This window comes from Falco punctatus (assembly GCF_963210335.1).
Source record: "Falco punctatus genome assembly, chromosome: 1".
Classification (NCBI taxonomy): domain Eukaryota; kingdom Metazoa; phylum Chordata; class Aves; order Falconiformes; family Falconidae; genus Falco; species Falco punctatus.
Genome location: NC_137580.1, coordinates 118,243,233 through 118,261,605, shown reverse-complemented (window position 1 = coordinate 118,261,605; position 18,373 = coordinate 118,243,233). Strand labels below are relative to the sequence as shown.

The following is an 18,373-nucleotide window of genomic DNA, read 5'->3' as shown; positions in this document are numbered from 1 at the left end:
ATCAATGTGTCATAACTGCATTTTCTGTGCCAAAAATCATCTCTGCCAAGGAACTGATCACGGTGCAGTGCACTGTAACTACTGATAACTCACTCAGAGACTGATGTTTAGGGTTTGTGACTGCCAGGATCACAAGCAAAAGCAGGGAAAGGAAAAAGAAAAGGGAACACCCTCCCTTGCCTCTCACATGGGAAGTCAACTCTGCTGAAAAGACAATGGGAGAAGCATGAAGAGGATGTGAGGGCAGGAGCAGGGCAAGGAGCTGCCAGAGATGGAAGAGGGCACAGTAGGACTATCAGGGTCTCCCCAGGAACGGCCGGCCTCTAAGCTTGTGGGATCTCAATCCAGAGTTTGCATTAGCTTCTCTCTTCCCCCAGCCAGGAAAAATAAGAAAACTTGTGCGATGTGGTATCCCAAGCTTGGTCAGAAAAAAAAACCAAAGAAGGCACTGTTCATAGCATGTGTGCGAGCAAACTACGGTCTTTATTCTCTAAACATTGAGGTGGGTACAAAGACTAATTACAGAAGAAAGAGACCGAGAGGTTCACATTTTGTGCAGCCCTCGGGTCACTTTGCTGACTCATGACATCCTCACTCTTCCTCTTCTATCTTCCTATGAAACTCACGGCTCTTTGCTCGGAGCTTGTTGACTTGTGACTCTGCAATGTCAGCCCGCTCCTCGGCTTCCTCCAGCTCGTGCTGGATCTTGCGGAACTTGGAGAGGTTGACATTGGACAGTTCCTCCTGTGTGGGGAGAGGGAGTTGGTGGTGAGGAGCCCAGGGCAAGGGTTTCACTCCACCTGCACCTCTCGGCCTTGCGGGGCTGTAGCTGTTCCCCAAGGGAAGGCACAGAACTCCTATCTCCCACCTACTACTGCTGGCCCAGAAACCTCACACAGATCTCCTCATCCTCCCCTTTTTAGAAGATCCATTGTAGACAGAGCACAACAGGGTTTGAATATAATTCTGCTCTGGAATGTGGGAAGGAAACAAACATGGCATCTGCCAATCAAGTTTTGTTAGCTCTAGAATTAAGTGTTCAACTATTCTTGCAGACCATGAGACAAGGTTGGGAATTTTTAAGAGATGGTGAGTCCATGAGATCTCTTCATTGCCTATTTTGCAGATTCCCTTATATGAGTCCAGAATTCTTGTCTATACTGGGCTTTTGCAGTAGAAAAGAAGCCAGGCTCAGACATCCATAAATTCAGGGGCTGCAAGACTTCCATCACTTCACTACTGATTGCTGCATGCCCAGAGAAAGGCAAACACTCCTCGCACAATTCTCACTGCAGCACACAGTGTAGTTTAGGAGTGTATTTCCAACACCTTCTCTATCTGCTGAAATTTCCCTGGGTGTATCCAAAATGTGGAATTCCCTGTAGTAGATGAGCATATGCCAGGATGGACTTCTAATGCAACATTTTCTGTGTTCCTGGCAAAGAATTCTGAAGGTTTGGCGAGCCGTTTTCTTCCATACAACTTCCAAGCTCTTCCACACACCAAACAAGGGTGTCATGATCATAGGCATCTTTCATTAAGATAGTTATATGGATGTCAAAACTCTGAAAATATGCTTTTTTCAAAAATTCAGGACATATTTTACTGACACTATCATTAATAAGACTTTTTACAGACAAAGTTTTTCTAATGCAAAAAAGTGTTATGTGAACATGCCTTTCTCATTAGAATTTCATTCATTCTTTGATTTTATACTCAAAGCCTAGGTTAATTTAAAAAAAAAAATTAAAAACTTGAAGAACACTATTACTGACCAGTGGCAATTCCCAAGATTCTTATATTCCTCTCGTCAATGACCGTGCTACCCACTTGGAAAGTGTTTCTTGCCAAGCACTCAGAGTGATACTTACAGCTTCTTCAGATTGTCTCTTGTAGGATTTCACCTTCATTTGCAGCTTGTCCACCAGATCCTGCAGCCTGAGAATATTCTTCCGGTCCTCCTCAGACTGGAGTGGTTGGAAAGCAGGAAAGAGCGTGAATCAGTTTTCCCAGCATGTGAGTTAACAATTCCCCTTGACAACCAAGTGCAAAAATTTTTGCTTCCTGGGAGAGGGTGTGTGAGGCCAAGGAGGCCTCCTGCCTTACCTGGTAGGTCAGCTCCTTCACCCTCCTCTCGTACTTGCGCATGCCCTTCACGGCTTCAGCGCTGCGCTTCTGCTCAGCATCAACCTCCCCTTCCAGCTCCCGCACCTGCAACGAGAAGCCCATCTTTAGAGCTTCCCTGCTGGCTGCTAACGTGGCGTGCTCACTCATGCACAAAGAAAAGCCCCACGCACTCTGGCCTCCAGCTTCTGGATTTGCTTCTTGCCTCCCTTCAGAGCCAGCTGCTCGGCCTCATCCAGACGGTGCTGCAGGTCCTTCACCGTCTGGTCCAGGTTCTTCTTCATCCTCTCCAGGTGGGCGCTGGTGTCCTGCTCCTTCTTCAGCTCTTCTGCCATCATGGCTGCCTGATGAGAGCAAAGGGTCAAAGCCATTGTGGGGCTGGAGACCATGTGAGGGAAAATACGCCCACCATGGGCACAGAAGGGAGCCCCCAACTCACATCTGTGATGGCCTTCTTGGCCTTCTCTTCAGCATTGCGGGCTTCCTGGATCGTATCCTCCATTTCACTCTGGATTTGGGCAATGTCTGTCTCCAGCTTCTTCTTGGTGTTGATCAAGCTGGTGTTCTGTGCAAAGAGAGATGGTGAGATTTTTATCATAAAGCCTGCAATACCAAACCTACAGCCTGAGCCAAGTTTCCCCTATTCAAGCTTGCAGTTCAGACACTGGAATACTTTCTAAAATGGTTCTCTAGGAAATGTCAGTAGTGGGTTCAGAGGATGGGCTCTCTGCATGCTTTGCCTTGTGGACAGCAGTACAGAGATCATTCGATCATTCTAGTACTGCCTATCCTCTGGAATATAGTAGCCTTCCATGTATGTTCAGTACCAGCACAACTGCTATTGCACCGTGCCCATACCTGGGTATGGAGGAGCTGTACACGCTCACTTGCATCCATCAGTTCCTGCTCAGCCACCTTCCTTGACCGCTCCGTCTGCTCCAGGGCTGCCCGCAGCTCCTCAATTTCAGCCTGCAGCAGGTTTGCTCGGCGCTCCACCATGGCCACCTGCTCCTTCAGGTCCTCCTGCGTCCTCAGAGCATCGTCCAAGTGTATCTGGGTATCCTGCAAAAAGGACAAGAGAAATGGCAAGGTGGCAGCGTGCGCTTGGGCACCAGAATTGTCAGGGACGTCATTTCTCTCCCTGTCGCTTTGCTGAACAGACCTTGAGCACAGCCTGCGTGTTTCTCAGGTTCTTTTGTGCCTCTGCAGCCACGCGGTTGGCATGGCTCAGCTGGATCTCCATTTCATTCAGGTCTCCTTCCATCTTCTTCTTCAGCCGCAGGGCCTCATTCCTGCTCCTGATCTCAGCGTCCAGGCTGCTCTGCAAGGACTCCACAATCCTGAGGTGGTTCCTCTTCATCTGGTCAATCTCCTCATCTTTCTCTGCTATCTTCCTGTCAATCTCAGACTTCACCTGGTTGAGCTCAAGCTGGAGGCGCAGGATCTTCCCCTCTTCATGTTCAAGGGACGCCTGGACAAGTGGACACAAATATTGGTAATGTAGATAAGGCCACTGCTCATTTCTATGTAATTGTAGAATATTGCAGGAAATCTCAGCTGTTTACACTCCCCAGCCAAAAGAGAGGGGAACAAGCATTTTTCAGCCACATTTCCCCATTGCTCATATCTTTAGTGCAGACCCCAGGGATTATGGGCGTGTACCTCAGCTTCCTCCAGGGCAGCCTGGATTTCAGATTTCTCCTGCTCAATCTGCTTCTTGACTTTCTCCAGCTCATGAATGGCCTTGCCTCCCTCTGCAATCTGCTCTGTGAGGTCAGCGATCTCCTCTGTGGGAGCAAAGGCCAACGGCACGGTCAGGCACGGAGCAGAACGGGAAGGGCCCTGCCGCACCAAGGTGACGGGCATCTTTGCAGACACGCAGGCACAGACCCCTGTGGAGCGGTGGGTAGTGGTGGGCAGTGGGAAAGGCCAGCCAGGAGCAGAGGGCCAGGGACTTACGCTGCAAGTTCTTGTTCTCACGCTTCAGCGTTTCCAGGTGGTCCAGGGACTCCTCGTAGGCATTCTTCATCTTAAACAGCTCCGTGCTGAGGGAGCGAGACTCCTTCTGGGAGGCCTCCAGCTCAGCCTGCGTTTCCTCATACTTCTGCTTCCATTCTGCCAGGATCTGAAGGGAAACGGCACGTGAGCGTGGATGTGGCAATCGGGAGGGGACGCTCTGCCCAGGAACCCCAGGGCTGGAGCCCACAAGACCTTGTCAAAGTTCTTCTGCTTCTTATCCAGAGCTGCGCAGGCAGCATTCGCTCTCTCCACGTCAATCATCAGGTCCTCCACTTCATTCTGCAGCCTCTGCTTTGTCTTCTCCAGGGAGGCACATTTGGCATTCACAGCTTCAACGTGTTCCTCTGCTTCCTGCAGGCGCTGGGCCAGCTTCTTCCTGGGAGGTTTTAAGTACTGCTCATAATTGGGAACTAAAATGGACATTATTTTTTCATTTTCAGCACAGTCCTGAGGCACTTTGCAGTATCTGGTCCTAATGCACATGGCACAGAACCTATCCCACCCTGACATTTTTCCTCTTTTTTTCTTTCCGCAGAGTCTAGCTATCCTTCTGCCCTCCGCGCACACCACACATTGCCTTTCTTCTGCATTCTAGGTCACATAGCTTATTTTCCTTGTGTTTTTCAAAACCACACCTTTATAGTACATATTTCTGTTTCATATAACTCATCTTCAATCTATTAACAGGCTTTTGCTTTTCAGTATCTCAATGGCCTCTTCAAATTTCTGTTAGTGTTTTCTGCCAGCCTTCCCCACATTTTTACATACTTGGCCTCCTCCAGCTCCTCCGTGCGCTGAATAGCGTCCGTCTCGTATTTGGTTCTCCACTGGGCCACTTCGCTGTTGGCCTTGGACAGGGCGCGCTGCAGCTCCCCCTTGGCTTCCTGCTCCTCCTCGTATTGCTCCCGCAGCAGGTCACAGTCGTGGCGAGCAGACTGCAAGGCGTGGGCCAGCGCGTTCTTGGCCTGGGGGTAAAAAGATTGCAATAAGTACTAGAGGTATCCTTGGAAATTTTTTGTTAGTGGCACTTAGACACTGGAAAAGACACTGTCTATCCCAGAGCAACAGTGATTAAGTGACTGTATGAAAAGAAAATCCAAGGTCTGATATACCACAAAAAGCTAGGAGTTCTGCACAGATAGTGCCTAGATTACATGACCTAATGGAATGTTTTGAACTTTTAATTAGCTCACTTTTTGAACTGTTGCACACTGCACCAAAAATGTGATGTAAAATATTTATTTCATATGTAACATTAAATATCTTCACCTTTATCTCTTCCTCTAGTTGCCGCTTCAGTTCTTCAATCTGCTGGGTGAAAGCCTGTTTCCCTCTTGACAGCTGAGAAATTAAAGCATCTTTTTCCTCTACTTGGCGTGAATATTCACCTGGAAAAGTTTGTAATTAAGAAAGTACTTTTAACACCCAAGGGAGTCTTTTAGAGTGTTCTCCCAATTCCAAACTAGAGATGGAAGTGCCATACCAGATTCTGTCTGCAGACGGGCTCTTTGAGCACTAAGATCGCTGATCATGCGCTGGTTCTGCTCGTCCTTTGTTTTATATTCACTTAGCTGGTCTTCCAGAGTGCGACACATTTTCTCTAGATTTGCCTATATGTCAAGCACATATAAGTAAATAGTTAGTACCTTGGTTCTGCCGTAACTACAGCAGGGAAATGTGTCCAGAGCATGCATTTTAACATCTGGGGACTGTGTGTATACACCCACAGTTCTGTGCATTATATTTGGAGAAAACAGTTACAACCTGATCATACTTAAATAAGATTTAAAACACATACTACATTCTACTCAAAATAATAATAAAAATATTTCTGTACCTTGGCTTTGGAGACAGACTCCATGTTACTGGCCAAGTCGTCAATCTCCATCTTGAGCTCACTCTTCTCCTTCTCCAGCTTCTGCTTCACTCGCTGCAGGTTGTCGATCTGCTCCCCAAGCTCAGCGGTGCTGTCCGCGTGCTTCTTGCGCAGGGCCGCAGCCGTGGCTTCGTGCTGCAGCGTGGCCTCCTCCAGGTCGCGACGCATCTTCTGAAATTCTGCCTCACGCTTCTTGTTCATCTCAATCTGAGCGGCGGTAGCCCCTCCGGCTTCTTCCAGGCGCTCGCTGATCTCCTCTAGCTCCCTCGACAGGTCAGCCCGATGCTTCTCGGCTTTTGCCCGAGACGTTCGCTCTGCCTCAATTTCCTCCTCCAGCTCCTCAATACGAGCCTGGGGAACATTAGGCACCCTTCGCACCCATGCCCTCCTCCTTCCCGACCTGAGACTGGCTGAGAGAGGGGAAGGGCCAGACACTTGCCTGCAGCTCCTTGATCTTCTTCTGTAACTGCATGCCCAGGAGCTGCTCATCCTCAATTTTGCTCTGGATCTGGCTGATTTCAAAGTCTTTCCTTTGGGCAAAGCAAACTCTGTTAGCGTCTGAGCAAAACCCCCCAAGCGCACCAGCCCCACAGTCTGGTGCCCCACAGCCACGCTTACTTCTTCAGTTTCTCATCCAGCTGCTGCTTGTCGTTCTCCAAATCCATGATGCTGTCATGGGCCAGCTTCAGGTCTCCTTCGAGTTTCCTCTTAGCTCTCTCAAGGTCCATGCGCAGTTTCTTCTCTTGCTCCAGGGATCCTTCCAGCTAAGAAGAACAAGGCCATCAGTGTGCTGCCAGCCAGGTATAACTCTAAACCTGTCCTGCTCTTGCTGTATGCCTGTGTGCTTACATCGTCCACTTGCTGCTCCAGCTTGGTCTTGGCTTTGGTCAGCGTATTGACTTTGTCCTCCTCTGCCTGCAGGTCATCCAGTGTCTGCTGATGGGCCTCTTGGAGGGCTTTCTTCTCTTTAGTCAGCTTCACAATGGTCTCGTCCAGGGCTGCCATCTCCTCTGTGAGGTTTTTCACCTTTGAGAAGAAAAGAGTAAGTGCAGATAAAAAATGGCTACTGTATAACAAATCAGAGGTCTTTTCTGAAGTGGAAGTAGCATCTTCTGCCTCATACCTTGTTTTCAGTGGCATGCTTTTCCTTCTCAACCTTGGCCAGTGTTAACTCCAGGTCATCAATATCTTTCTTGAGCTCAGAACATTCATCTTCCAGTTTCCTCTTCTTGGCTGTCAGCTCAGCATTGATTTCCTCCTCATCCTCAGCCCTTTCAGTCACCTCCTTTACTTTGGCTTCCAGCTGGATCTTGGTTTTGATGAGCTGGTCACACCTTTCCTCAGCATCAGCCAAAGCATCGGCTTCCTGGTGGGAAAATACTGGGTTTAGGGATTTGGTTTTTTGAAGGAAAATGAAGATGTTTACCTTCATAATTTTTAGAGTCCTGGAGAGCAATTTTGTAGTTAAAAATTTGCTTAATCCAACAGAATGAAATACAATATAGAATAGATTTTATATTGTTGGTTTCAAAACAGCCAGTTTTGAAAGCTAAAACCAAGTAAGATTCTTTTATGTGTACATGAAGGCCCAAGTATTTACATATTTGTTCCAGATATACAATTCAATATTATCCCATAATATCAAACATTAGAATAAAACATATAAATTTTTTTTATTAATCATAGGAATACCTCGCACATTTATGAAGTGCCAAGTGATAACCATATGCCAAGATACACATAAATAAATACGAAAGTCACAGTTATGCTAACATCATTCCTGCATCTCTATTTTTTTCACCCTACTGTCTTTCTGGAGCAACTGTTTCTGATTTAGATTTTCATTACCACAGCCCGAAAATACTCAGTATCTAGCAGCTTTGGCTCTTCTCTGTGAGACCCTCATCAGCTAAGAAGAAAAGGAGCTGCTGGAATATTTATCCCTAGGCTTTTTTTGCAACAGATGTCCTGTGTTGTTTGTTATATTTTGTCTCAAGTTTCAGTCTAGCAGAAACAATGAGAAAGAAAAATGATAATTTTAGCAGTGAGTGATTTTTTCATCATTTTACATTTAAAGATGCTTTAAAAAGTGGGGACATGTAAATTTTCCTGTCATATATGCTGCATAGTATTACTTTGAGGATACAGTCTTTTCTATTCTGTGAATTATTTAATTTAGAAACCACAGCATTACAACACTACAGATGTATCACACCATTGTATATAATGATTCTGAGTGATTTAGAAGGGCAAGTGAGAATATTAAATTCTGTTTCCTCTGTTAGTTCAGTATTACAACATAGTAATGTTTGTAACAGCTAAGCTGCCATCTACACCAGAAAGAAACAAGTTACCTTGTTTAATTGGAGAATAAAGAAAGGAAAGAAATGTCCTCTTAACTTGTCCTAAAAACTCCTAATCATGTTTGTATAAGGATAGGCATTCTCAGTTTTGGAGAAGTAGGAAAAATAACTAGAACAAACATTATACTAATACAAGTAAAGTTTCTGGATTGCTGATACAGCTTAACTGAATATTAATGATAGAGGCCTCAGCATACACCATAGGAAACTCTCACATACAGCATCTGGACTCCTGACAGTCATTATTGAAGCTGCTTGTATTTTTAAGAGCACCACTTCATAAAACACAATTGAATGGACTTAATATGTAGTTTACAGGTATCTTTTCAAAATGTAGTTGTAAATATCAGCCTGATAGTCACAGTTCAGTTAGGATGAGGCACACTGGTAGTACTCACAGCCTGCACTTGGAGCTGGAGATCATTTTTCTCCTGCACCAGTTTCACCATTTTCTCTTCCAGCTCCTTCCTCTTTGCCTCAGACTTTGCAAGCTCTTCCTTGGTTTTCTCAAACTCCTGTTTCATGTTGGCCATCTCCTTCTCAGATTCTGCACTCTTCAGCAAGGGCTTGATCTTGAAGAACAGCTTCATCCAGGGCCAGTGCTTCACGTTCATGAATGCACGAATATTGTACTGGATGCAGAAGATGGACTCTCTGAAAGGTAAGTCAAATTAATATTAAATATTTAGACCATGATGATACAATAAACCAGATACAGTGCACTTAATTTGAAGAAATGTCTACCTCCTCTCCACCATTCTCTGGTACTCCACTCTCATCAGGAAGCCCCTGCACCTGGCCTGTGTGCGGGTGATGAGCTGTGCCAGCTTCTCATCCCTCATCTCCTCCAAGAGGCCTATCAGCCCAGCTTTGAAGAACACCTTAGTAAGAGCATGAAAATAGGTGCAGTGTATATGGTTGTTCAGTGTAGCCCAGTACCCTGTACCCCATGGTGTACAATATGGGAATCTAACAGAAAGAGCAAAAGCACAAAGAAGGTATGTAGTGATAGACCCCCTCTTATATCTCCAAGCTTCCTGTTACCTGCAATTGAGGAACTATAACAGTCACACATTTTGCCTTTGTTTCTATTAACCCTTGATTCTTTTATTCTACAACTTCACCTTAAATTAGGAACCCTTAACTGGCCTTTAATTAAATCATCCTATGGCAAAGAATTTCAGTTTTATTGAAGTGTTGAGTCAATAAGTACTTAGCTGATTTCTTTTAAGTACACTATTTGATTATTTCACATGCTCTCTGGAGAATCTGAGTATCATTCTCAAGCCATGTAAATCAAAATCACAGAGTACTTGAAACAAACAGTTCTTGTACCTTGGTATGACCAAATTTGTATTGAGTGTGGTCTATATCAATTGATCCAAGAAGTTTCTCACAAGCCTTCTTGCTGTCAATGAACTGTCCCTCTGGGATAGCGCTGGCATTTAATACTTTGTATCTGGGGGAGAAAATGAAGGAATTGCATTGGACTCAATGATCTTAAGGGTCTTTTCCAACCTAAATGATTCTATGAATATAGAGAGGTCGGTTGTTGAGACCAATAGGCTGGTACACGGCAAGAAATAGTCTCAGAACTGTTGAGAACATAATAGTGTTGCTAAACATAAGCTTAGAGAAGGCTTTAGTCACCAGAGGTGAAACTTTAATTTCACAAGCTACTCAAGATGGACAAAACGATCCATTAAGGGGAAGAAGTCTGACCTCTGTTTAAAATCTGCATACAACACTCTGTTAGGAAATCCTTTCCTGCAAATTCTGATCCCTTCCAGCACACCGTTACACCGCAGCTGGTGAAGCACCAGTTCATGCTCCATGGCACCTAGAAATTCAGAGCACAAATACATGCTATATTCTCTAATACAGAGGGGAAGAGCTGACCATACTGAAAACCTTCTACACGTGAGTCTCTTACCAGGTGTTTTTGTTTCATTTGGGATGATGCAGCGTACAAAATGTGGGTGGGTACTTCGCAGATTGGTCATCAGCTTGTTTAAATTCTCCTGGGAGAGTCATTAACAAAAGTTTATATTAGCAAATGTAATTTCCACTACAAGCATCAAGCCCTCTAAAATGAAATAACGAAGTATCAGACAAAAATTAGCTTGCAGAATCCTGAACTAAAGCCCCCCACAAGTTTTTCTGACTTTCCACGGATCTTTGCTGTTACTAAGTTAACATATAAAGTTCTTCTGATTAATCCATAGGAAATATTGTACTCTTAAACATAGTTTTAACACATTTCACTGACTCTAGTGGAATGTCCTTATTAGAAATGACAGCCATCTTCCACTGGATGTACCCAGAGAGATAAATTGGTGCCTCTGTGGCAGTTTGAAAAGATGGGACATACGGAGCAGAATACATAGAACCTTTCTGGTTTCCCCACTGAAAGCAAAAGGAACAAAAATGACAAGCTGAGTTTTGTATGTCTAGATGACATGTTTATCTTGTAAGGTAAGATGAGAATAAGGTGAGATAAATCCCAACCTTGTTTTGTAATTAATATCTGTATACTTTTTTATAAATACTTATTGCTTATAATTAGTGGAGGGAAGTAGGTGCCTCCAGAGGACACCTCAGAGTACATAAATTAAGCAGCCAAAACATTAAGATGTCTAAACACTAACATGTCTAAACAAGAGGGATAGTGAAAGAAAGTTTGAAAACATAACAGAAATGCAACCCAAATCCAGAAAACAATATATCTACTATAACATTTCCTCTTAAAGTCTTATGACCTTTCAACATAGGCTTATTGCATTATTTTTGAATGATACATTCTGGCAATAATTTCCCACTTGCAAGGCCAAGGCACTACAGCCATGATTATTTTTCTTGGGGCATATACACACATGCCCATGTTCTGTTTCAGAGCACTGGCTAGAGGCTATCAGGTGATCACGAATCATATGATACCGGATCTGTAGAAGAAATTAGGCTATATCAACAAGGGAGACCTAAATGAAAGATGAATATGGTAATAAATAACCTCAGGAGAGACTAGACACTGCACCTGGTGGAACTGTATGAAGCAGCTAGGCAGCAAGACTTCGTTATGACAAAGAACTGTCAAGTATCTGACATCCTAGAAATCTATAACCCAGGGACTGGTGGTATTTCAAGTATAAGAAATTGATCCCTTAATCAAGGAGAAAAACTAGAGCTATAAATGGAGCAAATAAGTTATTCTCCAGACCAGTGGGCAGAATGTTGTTAAAAGGCAATAAAAGGTTTCGAAGCCAGAGGTGGACATCTGAAGAAATCTGTTATATTTTAGGTGTATATATATAGAGAGAGAGGTTTTCTGTATGACATTCTGCTGTCTGAAACTGTCATCCTGGGACAAGTGGACAAAAAGAAAATTTGTGCATTCAGTAGAATGGAGCATAAATAGATTACAGTGGCTTTATTCCTAACAAAAGATTGCCCAAGAACTTCAGGGTGTTTTAACACAACTAAACCAATGAAAGACTAGACATTTTAAATGATAGGTTTAGTTCTTATTTTAGGATGAATAGTGAACTCTCTACTGTACCCGGAAAAGAGCTGAGACAGTCTGGAAGGAAGAACCCTTCTTCTTGCCACCTTTCTTGCCAGCACTAGCCTCTGCAAAATTGAAAATAAATAAAACAGATTTAAGATTTTTCCTTTTGCCTTTTATAATTCCTTTTTGTAAGCTGCACATCAGTGAAAATATGGGATTCATAGAACCAACCTGCATCTGCTCCACCATAGTTGGCAAAGAGTAAGGCCAGTGTCTTCACAGAGGATTTCTGGTACAACCCAATGACAGTTTCATTCAGGGGGTCCTTGTTCTTCTCCAGCCAGCCAGTGATGTTGTAGTCCACCGTGCCAGCATAGTGTATCAGGGAGAAGTGTGCCTCAACCTTCCCTTTGGTAGGCTTGGGCTTCTGGAAGTTGCTGGACTTGCCCAGATGCTGGTCGTAGAGCTTGTTCTTGAAAGAGGTGTCAGTTGCCTTGGGGAACATGCACTCCTCTTCCAGGATGGAGAAGATGCCCATGGGCTAGGAGAAATGAGCATGGGACACAGGCTGTAATTTAGTTTTCAGGGCAATAATGACCTTCACCTAGGCAGAGCAGTGGAACACAGACTGAAATACATATCAGAGAATATTATTATTCAATTACATCTTCTGCTAGAAAGTGAAATTAAATATATTGATACTTACGTTTTTAACACCAAATTAATCATAACGATTAATGGACATTCATTTAGTTTGTGTGGAGAACATGCTTTATAAAATCAGAGCACTATCTTCTTATCCAGAGGGACTCAAAGCACACACAGATGTCTTAGACAAATTGAACATGAGCTAACAGTACACCCTTGCAGCAAAGGCAGCCAACTCATCCTGGGCTGCATTAAGAGTGTTACCAGCAGCTCAAGGGGAGTGATCCTTACCCTCTATTCAGCTCTGCTGAGAAACATCTGGAGTGCTGTGTCTAGTTCTTGGCTTCCCAGTACAAGAGAAATGTGGACATAATAGAGTGAACCCGGTGACTGGCCACAAAGATACTTAAATGACTGGAACATCTGATATACAAAGAGAAGCTGATAGAGGTGGGACTGTTCAGCCTAGAAAAGAGAAGGTTCTGGGGGATCTTACCAATGTGTATAAATACCTAATGGGAAGGGATAAAGAAAACAGCTAGAGGCTTCTAGTAACTTGTCCAGTGACAGGACAAGATGGAACAGTCATGAACTGAAATACACAAAATTCCATTTAAACAGAAGAAAAAAGCTTCTTTACTGTGAAAGTGGTCAGAAGTTGGAACACGTCCCCCAGAGTATCTGTGGAGTCTCCACCCTTGGCAACTTTCAAAATCCAGCTGAAAATGGTCCCGAGCAACCTGCTCTGGTGGACCTTGTCTTGACCAAAGGGGTTGGACTAAGTGATCTCCAGAGCTTCCTTCAAACCCCAGCAGCTCTGTGAAGCTGTGATTCGAACTACTTATCCTCCTGCCAGCCACTGAACTTTTCATCTCATGTGCAGTGTGATGTCTTCTCATAGTCAGTCAAGGGATGCACATGTAAGTGCGACTGTGCACTGACAGTTATGTATGTCTCTCTTCTATGTTAATTTTACAAAGATAAAGATATTCTTCTGTACTAGCACAAGTCTCTTAGAGCTGAAAGATGAGGAGGACATGTTGATCTGTAAATTGACTCTGTTTTGGAAAAACACTCTTATTGGGAGTTTAACAACCTTTTGGCACTTGAAAAGAGATGTACAGACTTGCTCTCATAAAGCTGTGTGAAATCGCCTTCACATCTCACTTGACAGAAGAAATAAACACAGGGCAAGGTATTTTGAATAATGAAAGCTGAATACTTGGACATGAACATAGAAGATCCCTTTTAAAAATGAGGCCAAGTAATACTAGAATTTGCACGCATGTAGTGCATCTGAACAGGAAGGGTACCTTCTCAATGAGCTCAATGCAGGCAGCCAGGTCCATCCCAAAGTCAATGAATGTCCATTCAATTCCTTCCTTCTTGTACTCCTCCTGCTCCAGCACGAACATGTGGTGGTTGAAGAACTGTTGCAGTTTCTCATTGGTGAAGTTGATGCACAGCTGCTCAAAGCTGTTAAACTGCAAATAAAATAAGAAGACATATCTGCAAGATGCAGCAATAATTGCAAAAACTCATTTGTTTAAAATTCGAGTGCAGTTATCTTGGCTTCATTGTCAAGTCAGGCATTTAGTCAGTCTGCTTTATATCTACGTAACGAAACAGAGAAATGCATCAAATTAATTGTCCACAAGGAATTTTTTTTGCATTGATAAAATTGTGATGATAAAATATATTACCTGTATAATCTGAGACCAAATTACAGGAAGAAAAAACTCAATCTTAGGCCTATCATGATATATATGTTTTTATACTATATTGTCCTTGATCATTTAAAGCAAGGATTTTTTTCTGATTGGACCATTCTGTACTTTTGAGTTGGTGCATCTTGAAATAAGACAAGTCCTTTGAAAGATCATTTTTTACTTTATGACAAGAAAGGCAAATAGCTACAAATAATTATGTGAAGATATTACATCTTTAAAAATACATCTCAGAGTGAGCATGACATCCAGTTGTCACTTCCAAATAGCTCTTACCAAAACTTTGTTACTTACATCAAAGATCTCAAAGCCAGCGATGTCCAGGACACCAATGAAGTACTGTCTGGGTTGTTTGGTATCCAGCTGTTGGTTGATACGAACAACCATCCACAAGAACATCCTCTCATAGACAGCTTTTGCCAGAGCACCGACAGCATTGTGCACCTATAAGAAAAATAAATGCATAGAGTTAACATATAGAGCAGAGGAGAATCAGAAGGATCTTAATTCAAAACATGGTTCCAGGTTACTACGTTTCTTACCTGCTGTGCAGTTTGACCTTTGGTCACATACTCATTCCCAACCTTGACTCGGGGGTAGCACAGTGCCTTGAGCATGTCAGCTGAATTCAGACCCATAAGGTAGGCAGCCTTGTCAGCCACTAAAAAGGGAAAAAGAAAGAATTTAGTGTTACGTACATTCTGAATCCTGGAGTGTTCTCTAAAGGCTGAAGGATTCAGCTTTCTGTTCTTGGAAATTTTTCAGTAGACTCTCATATGCGGAATTTTGCTAACATCAAAGTCATCATTATGCATACTAAGCTTTTCTGAAATAATTTATGTTTGAAAAACTTCACTGAAGGATGTAGAAAGTAACGATGTTTTCAAAAATCTGCTGGCACAAAACTGAAAGCTGCAGCTTGCAAGGCTGAATATTTGTAATACATGTGTAGCTCAGGAGATGCAGTGGCAACAGCCAGGTACTGATCTATATCCAGGTAGTCAAAACCACCCAATATTTCGGGTAGAACACAAAGAAGGTATCTCTGTTCTCTTTCAGATCCAGAATCTACAACCCCTTATGAGCTTTGGTTTCTGACAGTAACGCTCACTGGGTTTCATCCTTTTACCTATGATATTTCCCACCTTCTGCCTTATGCTTTAGCAAGATGGGCCATTGCTCAGAGAGATGGAGACATGGGTTGTAGGTCCTGTGCCAACAAAGGAGAGGAATCAAACACACCTCTCACACCAGAGGAATTCTTAATATCTGCCGGGTAAGGGTGAATGGGAACACTGTCCCCCACCTTGTTACAGCTGAAGCACTTAGCTGCTTCACAATTGCAAACCATATTCCAACAAAAGTACCACTAATGATGTTAAAGGAAGAACATCCATTGCTCCTAACTTCTGGAAGTGTACAAAAAAACAGTTTAAACTATTAATTGTTCATAGCATGAGACACCAAAAATCCTAAGGTCAGGGAACATGATATACTGAGAAGAGGACAAGCAACACATTTTTTCTGGCTTATTGTTTTCCCTTGGGATCCTAAAGCCCAACAAAGAACAAGTTTTAGTGTCTTCCACATCCATAGCAGCTTGTAGAAAGGTTAATTATTAAATTTGATAATACCTTCTGTGCCATCTGGCTCTGCTTGCTCCTCTCTTGGTTTCTGCTTGAACTTCAGGTTCCCATAGTGCATAACAGCCCCTGTCAGCTTGTAGATGGCTGTCTTCTCATCAGCAGTGAAGCCCAAGATGTCAATGGCACTCTGGCAATTCAATCAGCAAAGTGAAATATTTACATGTTATGTGATGTATGACCTATGCCTGTTGACCTGTTATGTCAGTTACTTACATCTGTAGCCATCAGTTCCTCCTTGTCATCAATACTGGGAACAGTGATTTCACCTTGGCTCACAAAAGGGTAGTCATAGGGGTTGGTGGTGATGAGGAGCATTTCTGAAAACAAATGGGTTCATGGATTAAATTTCATTGGTTTTGTGTAATGTAGTTAAATGCTGCTCAGGGATATTTCTCCAAAAAGATCAGTGATGCCTCCTACCAATTAGCTCCGGCTTCTTGTTGGAAGTGATCTGATAGAATATGTGGTAGCTTCTTTCTGCTTTAAGCTGGAAAGTGACTCTGGACTTCTCCAGCAGGTCTGTCAAGGAGGGTAGGACAGAGTGAGTACAAGAACTGGGAAGTGAATAGAAGGAGTGGGATCAGGCCAGGAGAGCGACTTACAAGTTTCAATGTCAGCAGAAGCCAGTTTGCCTGTGGCCCCAAAGTGGATTCTGATGAATTTGCCCTGTTAAGGAGAAGCAGCGGCATTTCAGCCTGGAGGCGTTTCATTGCTGTCTCCTTCTGTGAGAATGCCACTAGCCCATCACTACTGTTAGAACAAGGAGCAATTTCTCCTAAAACAGCTTACAAAGCGTGAGGAGTTGTCGTTCCTCACGGTCTTGGCGTTTCCAAAGGCCTCCAGCAGTGGGTTGGCGCTGATGATTTGATCCTCAAGCGTTCCCTGCAGGATGAGAATTATTGCTGCTTATCCTTTCCAAAAATCACGTCAGGAACAGAGGAAAGCATTGATTCCAGCCAGCACCTGTTACTTTACCTGCATTTTGCCTGACTGCTCCTCTTTCTTCTTCTCCCCGCTCGCTGCAATTGTTGCAAAGTACTGGATGACACGCTTCGTGTTCACAGTCTTCCCAGCACCAGATTCTCCGCTGTCAACCCAAAGAGAGACACAGAGAGCGTGTGGTCAGGCAGGAGGTCCCCTGGCACCGGGCAGCCCCGCAGGGACCCGAGCAGGGGGTGTACGTACGTGATCAGGATCGACTGGTTCTCCCGATCTGTGAAAGAGGCAGAATGAAAGACAGTGTTAGAAGTTGACCTGGGTAACTCTGACTTGAATGAGAAGTAAAGCTGTAAGTGGAAGCTGGGGCTTCCCTAGGAAGTCCAAGAGTACCCAATTCCCTTCCAGGTCCTAACGGTACTAAATATAATCCAGAATGGATGCATAGAGCTGTCAGAGCCTGTGACAGGTCCTGAGACAAGTTGGGTACCACCCTTCATACAGTTCCTGTCAAGGAAACTAATCAAAATGCCTGCATGTGTTCAAAATAGTGGATTATATGGAATAATAACTTACTTTCCTATCAGTGAAAAAAAGTAGAAAACTAAGTCAAGTACTATTTCTGCAGCGGGAGAGGGGACAATCTCATACAATACGGTGCAAATAATACACTGACTCCATGCATGCTTCTTGGTCAGTTTCACTTGAAAGTAGTTCCTGCATAACTCGACCAAGTTCTCAAACATCTCTGTGGTGTCTTAAGCTGGCTTGTCACATACCACAGTGAGATCACTGGGCCTTCTTGGTTTAGATTGCTGTGAGGGAGGTCAAGCAACTCACCAGTCAGCATGAACTGATAGGCGTTGTCCGAGATGGAGAAGATGTGTGGAGGGGCCTCTTGGCGCTTCTTGCCACGGTAGGCCAACACCACCTCCGGGTTGTACACCGGCAGCCACTTGTAGGGGTTGACAGTGACGCAGAAGAGCCCCGAGTAGGTCTGCAAGGAAGGGAGACAGCACGTTGGCTCCCACTTGGCCTGGCAGAGCAGTTCCTCCCGGCTGCCCAGAGGCAGGCTGCTGCTGGTACTTACGTAGATCATCCAGGCTGCGTAACGCTCTTTGAGGTTGTACAGCACAGCGGGCTCGTGGAGGTGGGTCATCATGGCCATGTCCTCGATCTTGTCGTACTTGGGAGGGTTCATGGAGAAGACCTGATCTTCCTTCACTGTCAGGGTCTGCCAAGGAAGAGAGACTGATATGTAAGCTAAGAGCCCAGAGTAGGAATTAAATCATGTTCTCAAGCCTGCATTTTACTCACCTCTCCAGCTTCAGTCTTGACAGTGACCTTCCCTGATTCCCTGCTCTGGATTGTTCCTTTCACAAAGGATTCTTTAGGGTGGGCCACAAAGACAGATGTCTTGGCATCAAAAGGCTTGTTCTGGGCCGCAATTCTCTCCTTTTCCGATTTTCGGAGATAAGGAGCCGCCTCCCCAAAAACAGCCATCTCAGCATCCCCAGAGGCCATGTCTG

General features: G+C 44.0%; 1 protein-coding gene and 1 long non-coding RNA gene across 20 annotated transcripts in view; one reads left to right on the top strand and one right to left on the bottom strand.

Moving 5' to 3' along the window:
• Positions 1-18,373, top strand: part of LOC308069376 — an 84,475-nt gene that overhangs the window by 55,825 nt on the left and 10,277 nt on the right. For 15 of the 19 annotated variants that reach the window (XR_013930357.1, XR_013930358.1, XR_013930359.1 and 12 more), the window contains one exon: positions 8,844-9,043. This is a non-coding gene — a long non-coding RNA (uncharacterized lncRNA). The remainder of the gene's footprint in view (positions 1-8,843; positions 9,044-18,373) is intronic. The other 4 variants (XR_013930369.1, XR_013930371.1, XR_013930372.1 and 1 more) reach the window with 1 other exon arrangement.
• LOC308069337 (myosin heavy chain, skeletal muscle, adult-like) overlaps positions 1-18,373 on the bottom strand; it is a 22,889-nt gene extending 4,516 nt beyond the window's left edge. Inside the window, exons 1-38 of the mRNA XM_080401478.1 lie at positions 18,162-18,373; positions 17,935-18,078; positions 17,685-17,841; positions 17,094-17,121; positions 16,884-16,995; positions 16,698-16,790; positions 16,511-16,574; positions 16,329-16,427; positions 16,122-16,225; positions 15,897-16,035; positions 14,805-14,923; positions 14,557-14,706; positions 13,849-14,019; positions 12,119-12,428; positions 11,939-12,009; positions 10,316-10,403; positions 10,105-10,222; positions 9,718-9,841; positions 9,127-9,263; positions 8,781-9,036; positions 7,143-7,385; positions 6,869-7,045; positions 6,638-6,783; positions 6,459-6,549; positions 5,981-6,370; positions 5,627-5,753; positions 5,413-5,531; positions 4,912-5,108; positions 4,336-4,519; positions 4,084-4,249; positions 3,787-3,911; positions 3,287-3,595; positions 2,983-3,186; positions 2,564-2,689; positions 2,298-2,468; positions 2,107-2,211; positions 1,872-1,967; positions 549-744 (exon numbers count right to left, since the gene is read on the bottom strand). Of these exons, the coding sequence (XP_080257604.1) occupies positions 592-744; positions 1,872-1,967; positions 2,107-2,211; positions 2,298-2,468; positions 2,564-2,689; positions 2,983-3,186; positions 3,287-3,595; positions 3,787-3,911; positions 4,084-4,249; positions 4,336-4,519; positions 4,912-5,108; positions 5,413-5,531; positions 5,627-5,753; positions 5,981-6,370; positions 6,459-6,549; positions 6,638-6,783; positions 6,869-7,045; positions 7,143-7,385; positions 8,781-9,036; positions 9,127-9,263; positions 9,718-9,841; positions 10,105-10,222; positions 10,316-10,403; positions 11,939-12,009; positions 12,119-12,428; positions 13,849-14,019; positions 14,557-14,706; positions 14,805-14,923; positions 15,897-16,035; positions 16,122-16,225; positions 16,329-16,427; positions 16,511-16,574; positions 16,698-16,790; positions 16,884-16,995; positions 17,094-17,121; positions 17,685-17,841; positions 17,935-18,078; positions 18,162-18,368 (5,820 nt within the window). The 5' untranslated portion in view covers positions 18,369-18,373 and the 3' untranslated portion in view covers positions 549-591. The remainder of the gene's footprint in view (positions 1-548; positions 745-1,871; positions 1,968-2,106; positions 2,212-2,297; positions 2,469-2,563; positions 2,690-2,982; positions 3,187-3,286; positions 3,596-3,786; positions 3,912-4,083; positions 4,250-4,335; positions 4,520-4,911; positions 5,109-5,412; positions 5,532-5,626; positions 5,754-5,980; positions 6,371-6,458; positions 6,550-6,637; positions 6,784-6,868; positions 7,046-7,142; positions 7,386-8,780; positions 9,037-9,126; positions 9,264-9,717; positions 9,842-10,104; positions 10,223-10,315; positions 10,404-11,938; positions 12,010-12,118; positions 12,429-13,848; positions 14,020-14,556; positions 14,707-14,804; positions 14,924-15,896; positions 16,036-16,121; positions 16,226-16,328; positions 16,428-16,510; positions 16,575-16,697; positions 16,791-16,883; positions 16,996-17,093; positions 17,122-17,684; positions 17,842-17,934; positions 18,079-18,161) is intronic.